Source organism: Hyla sarda, chromosome 1 (genome assembly GCF_029499605.1).
Source record: "Hyla sarda isolate aHylSar1 chromosome 1, aHylSar1.hap1, whole genome shotgun sequence".
NCBI classification, from domain to species: domain Eukaryota; kingdom Metazoa; phylum Chordata; class Amphibia; order Anura; family Hylidae; genus Hyla; species Hyla sarda.
Window position 1 is genome coordinate 410,430,211 of NC_079189.1, and position 6,000 is coordinate 410,436,210.

General features: G+C 42.7%; 1 protein-coding gene across 2 annotated transcripts in view; it reads right to left on the reverse strand.

Annotated features, from left to right (window-relative positions):
* CABP7 (calcium binding protein 7) overlaps positions 1–5,489 on the reverse strand; it is a 144,707-nt gene extending 139,218 nt beyond the window's left edge. For both annotated transcript variants that reach the window (XR_008846008.1, XM_056528698.1), the window contains exon 1: positions 3,972–5,489. Coding sequence is in view for 1 of the 2 variants with exons in the window: in XM_056528698.1 (XP_056384673.1) it covers positions 3,972–4,080 (109 nt within the window). In the remaining variant the exon portion in view is untranslated. The remainder of the gene's footprint in view (positions 1–3,971) is intronic.
* Positions 5,490–6,000: the final 511 nt, after the last annotated feature.

The following is a 6,000-nucleotide window of genomic DNA, read 5'->3' on the forward strand; positions in this document are numbered from 1 at the left end:
CAAATTTTCGCATATGCGAAAATAAAACGCAAATATTACGAATATGCGAATTTAGCGAATATATGACGAATATTCATCCATATATTTGCGATTTATCACGAATTCGAATATGGCCTATGCCGCTCAACACTAGTCTTTATCCAAACTTTATACATTCTTGCAATGCATTAATTCACCACTTAAATTATGAGTCATCTGAAAGTTTTTTTCTTGCCTCCATTGCTCATTGGTGCCAAAAAGAACTGCTAAAGTTGGGTTCACATACAATCATGGCTGTAAATGTTGGCACCTCTGACATTTTTCAAGAAAATGAAGTATTTCTCACAGAAAAGGATTGCAGTAACAAATGTTTTGCTATACACATGTTTATTCCCTTTGTGTGTATTGGAACTAAACAAAAAAAATTAGGAAAAAAAGCAAATTCGACATAATGTCACACCAAACTCCAAAATGGTCTGGACAAAATTATTGGCACCCTTAACTTAATATTTGGTTGCACACCCTTTGGAAAAAATAACTGAAATCAGTCGCTTCCTATAACCATCAATAAGCTTCTAACACCTCTCAGCCGGAATGTTGGACCACTCTTCCTTTGTAAACTGCTCCAGGTCTCTCTTATTGGAAGGGCGCCTTTTCCCAACAGCAATTTTAAAATCTCTCCACAGGTGTTCAATGGGATTTAGATCTGGACTCATTGCTGGCCACTTCAGAACTCTCCAGCGCTTTGTTGCCATCCATTTCTGGGTGCTTTTTGACGTATGTTTGGGGTCATTTTCCTGCTGGAAGACCCAAGATCTCGGACGCAAACCCAGCTTTCTGACACTGGACTGTACAGTGCAACCCAAAATCTGTTGGTAATACTCAGATTTCATGATGCTTGCACACAATCAAGGCACCCAGTACCAGAAGCAGCAAAACAACCCCAAAACATCATTGAACCTCCACCATGTTTCACTGTAGGTACTGTGTTCTTTTCTTTGTAGGCCTCATTCCATTTTCGGTAAACAGTAGAATGATGTGCTTTACCAAAAAAGCTCTATCTTGGTCTCATCTGTCCACAAGACGTTTTCCCAGAAGCATCTTGGCTTACTCAAGTTCATTCTGGCAAAATGTAGTCTTGCTTTTTTATGTCTGTGTCAGCAGTGGGGTCCTCCTGGGTCTTCTGCCATAGAGTTTCATTTAATTAAAATGTTATAGGATAGTTCGTGCTCACACTGATGCTCCCTGAGCCTGCAGGACAGCTTGAATATTTTTGGAACTTGTTTGGGGCTGCTTATCAACCATCCAGATTATCCTGCATTGACACCTTTCATCAATTTTTCTCTTCTGTCCACACCCAGGGAGATTAGCTACAGTGCCATGGGTTGCAAACTTCTTGATAATTTTGCGCATTGTGGATAAAAGCAAATCTAGATATCAGGAGATGGAAATGTAACCTTGAGATTGTTGATATTTTTCCACAATTTTGCATCTCAAGTCCTCAGACAGTTCTCTTCTCCTCTTTCTGTAGTCTATGCTTAGTGTGGCACACACAGACACACAATGCAAAGACTAAGTGAACTTCTCTCCTTTTTATCCGCTTTCAGCTGTGATTTTTATATTGTCCACACCTGTTACTTGCCCCAGGTGAGTTTAAAGGAGCATTACATGCTTGAAACCATCTTATTTTTCCACAATTTTGAAAGGGTGCCACTAATTTTGTCCAGACCATTTTTGGAGTTTGGTGTCACATTATGTCCAATTTGCTTTTTTTCCTCCCTTTTTTGGTTTAGTTCCAATACACACAAAGGGAATAAACATGTGTACAACAAAACATGTGTTACTGCAATCCTTTTATGTGAGAAATACTTCATTTTCTTGAAAATTTTCAAGGATGCCATGACTGTATGTCCAGCATCCGGCATAGGTGAATTCAGCCTAGATCTCGATGCAACTGATGTTATAATTGATGACAACGTGCATCACTTGTCATCAGTTGTATGGCATCCGGCGTCCATTGTGTCCGATGCCGTCAACGTGTCCAACCATCCGGTATCAAAATTGAGACACTGGATGATTGTGAACTGTGTCATTCAAATTAATGGGATTAGTTCTAGCATCAGTTTTCCTCTGGTGCATGCTGGAGGGAAACTATGCCGGATGTCTGATATATGTGAACCCAGCCTAACACTGAGCCGTCATGAATCCAGCACCCAACCCTATCACCTAAATGAAGAAATAGGTCACATGGGCCATGAAATATATCACAAGATCTTCTAATGGGTTCTACAGAGTGCATATGATGCCCATGGAATTAGAGTTATTGGTTGGCCTATGCGTTCCAACTTCAACTTCAGCTGAATACATTGATATACCAAACTGTAGAATAGGTACAAATTCATATCTTTAAAACAGTTTAAGACACATTCTATCACTCTTTACTGTTCACGTTTTCTTCCCATAGCCAAGTTGTGTTTTAGAGATTACAGGATTTGACATCTTTACATCCATTCCTTATCGGTAGGATCAGACTACAGGCTGTTTGCTTGTAGTCTGTAACCATGGAGACCCCTGATCTACAAAATAGTGAGATTTTTCAACTCAGATTTTTTTTTATTTTTTATTATACATTAGATGCTATGGAGCAATAGCATCTAAAGTATTTTACAGGGGGTAAGACCCTTAGTTGCTTGGTACCATAGCATGTTTTCTGATTATTATATTTTCATTTATCTGGAATACAAGACACATTTACCATCTGCAACACTGGTCAAACCTGCATGGAATTATAATGCTTTTCTTGCATTATTTATGTTTGTATGTATGTATGTTTGTTGTTTGGTAACATTTTACAGTTATAGAGTCAATATGTTAATCCGCATTTAAAAGGAATTCAGCTACTTTGTAGGGAAAGGTCAATGGGCAAAATGGAACCTTGCTACATAACACAAAATGTATCCTTTTTAAAAAAAGCCCATCTTACATATAACCTGAAAAGCAATAACGGCTATAAACATCAGATTGTCATAAATAATTCATCCGTATATGACCCTATAGCTGAACCCCAACAATTAATTTCTCAGTGTACACAGTTACCAATGCCAACCTTCTGTGCCAATGTTATACTAATGAGGTGCCCATTTAGCCCTTGTGCAGCTGTTATAGAGCACTGTAAGGTAAAAGTACAATACGTATAATCAGGGAAACTGTATCTATTTCTTTAGGAAATTGGAAAAATAGCAAAAGCCTAGAAGCCGGTTAATTTAATATGGTTCATTAAGGAAAGAAGGAACTTCCAATCGTGTATATATAATGGCATCTGTAAGACAATGCACTGTAAGCTGCTTCAGTAACCACAGACCCCACTGAGTTTGTGGCAGTAGGTTTTGCAGTCATAGGGATTCAGTACAGACAGAACCCTTCCTATGTGCTGCCAGTCTTTTCTATGTGATGGCATTCCTACAGTCCATATTGGCAGCAGTCCCCATTATCAGCGCACTATGACACCTGATTTACACCAATTACCATTCACTCAATACATCATCACCCTCACTGGACCAGTCAATGAATGAAATCCAGGAAAGACATATGGAAATAGCTCAGATATCCTGTCTGCCATATTACAACCATCCTCACTATTACAGACTGAGGCAACCCCAACAACAGCCTAGTTATTGGCACATTGCTGATATTGGCAGCCCAGGGGTCACCTAGTGAATGAGGAGAAGAAGCAATCCATGTGCACATGTCTCCATAATGCCCAGTACATGGCATGTGTATTATCCATAGATAGCCATAGACCACAGCCGATTTCTCTTGTCCAGGCTTCATGCACATGTGTCTTCTTCACCTTTAGGTGACTCCCCCCTTATGACACCTCACACCCCCCACCACTCACCTGTTGCAGCCTCCCCCTCCCGGCTGGGTCAATTAACCTACAAAAAGGCTGACTGCCCCCAACTACTGATGCCCCCATAGACCCCGGTACTTACCCTCTATCTCGTCTTCGGGGAGCTGAGTGGGTGAGTGCTCTCTCAGTAATTCGGGAATAGTGTACACCCCCCTGTACATTAACGCCGCCGTTACCGGGTGAAACGGCATCTCTGCGGGCGAGAGGACACCCGGGGGCAGACACGACTCGAAGGGGCAGCATACGGAGTGACTGTCACCGAGAGACTGTCACCAGTGGATGATCACCAACACACCGTGCAGGCACTGTCACTGGCCGAGTGTCACAGGTGAGCTGCATGCGGGCACACGGCGGCCGTCACATTGAGAAGAGCGGGAATGTCAGGCAGCAGAATGAGCGGATGTCTGATGGAGAGACAGCTGTGTGGGGGGATTTCACCTGAAGAGACAGCCGGTAGAGTGATAGAATGTCACATGGAGAGACAGCCAGCAGAGAGGGGATGTCACACGAAGAGACAGCCAGCAGAGAGGGGATGTCACATGGAGAAACAACCAGCAGAGAGAGGATGTCGCGTGAAGAGACAGCAGAGTGAGGGGATGTCACATGGAGAGACAGCAGAGAAAGAGAGAGAATGCTTTCCTAAAAGACAGCAGAAGAAGGGGAATAGACAGCAGAGATGGAGAAAATCAATCAGAGACTGCTATAGAGTGAATAAAGAAAGAGAGAGAACGTCATGAGAAGAGAGTTGAATGGAGAAACTGTCACAAGAAGAGACGGCTGGGAGAGAGAATGTCATCTTGAGACGGCATGCTGTAGAACTCAGGTAGAGAGCGGGAATAGGAAGAGACCTCTGCACTGTTTAGTGACAGATGAAGATGGAGGAGAGAGAGAGAGGAGACAGGAAATTTTAGACAGTGAAAGAGAGAAGTAGAGAAGGACTGTGACAGTTAAAGATAGAAGAGAGTGCGCTCAGGAAAAGCCTGTGAGAATGCAGGGAAGGAGATAGGCAACAGGAGAGAGGGAAGAAGGAAGCCAGAATGAAGGAAAAGACAAGGAGGGGGCTCTGAGGATAGAGGGAGAAGGGGAAGACAGAACTGCAAGGAAGGGGAGAGGGAAGGAGGTAGGAAGAAGGAGGGATACAAAGTGCAGATAGAGGAAGAAGAGGCTCTATGTAGACAACTACAAGCCCCAGCCAGCCCTGTCAATAACTCTCGCCCTCACTTCACACTACAATACCCCCTGCCTGGGAGCCCTCACCTCAATGAAGAGCTTTATTTACTACACACCACTAAATGTAGACATGATGGTTCCAGGCATCCCTGACCTAGGTGAACCCCAGAGCAGCGCTGTTAGCTGCAATATGCTGCAGCCTCTCTAGCACAGTTCTGTGTGTCTGTTCCTGTAGGACACAACAAATCACACACTGGGAAGGAGCAAAACACCCTCCTGCACCCATAGTGTTCTCATCCCAAATTTGTCATTGATGAGAGATTTTTCTTTGTGTCTTGAATTCCAGAGTGAGATTCTGGAAGCCTGATACAGAGGATATTTTTCACTTTGTTCTGATGTAAGCATAGTAACACACTATACACACTGTATACAGTTTGGCACTTTTTTAACAAAATATTTTTTTCTTTTTCTTTCTTTTAGTAAATCAAGTTTATCCTCTCTTCATTTCATCCTAGATCGGTTTCCACGCAGGTTTTTTCCATCATTTTTTGGAAAACTCCCACTGCAGTTTTTGAGCCAAAAATGACCCTAAAATGGATTAGGGAATATACAGGAAGGACTTCCTCACATCTACCTCTGACTTTGGCTCAAAAATTGCAGTGGCGGTTTTCCAAAAAAATGCCAGAAAAAAACTGTGTGGAAACCTTGTCTTGTGCTTAATTAGTTCTGCTGAATGTTCCACTAATATCATGTGTAGACTGGTGGGTTTCCTATCTAGTCCTAGTCCTGAATTGTCCAATATCCCTTATCTTTAAGCATCCCGGGCAGATTCGCTTACCTATTCCCACTGCTCCGGGTCCACTTCGCGATCCTCCAGCGTCTTCCGCATCTTCTCCAGGGTCCGGGCCTCGCTTTCCGGCGTCGTTATTATGTCACTACGC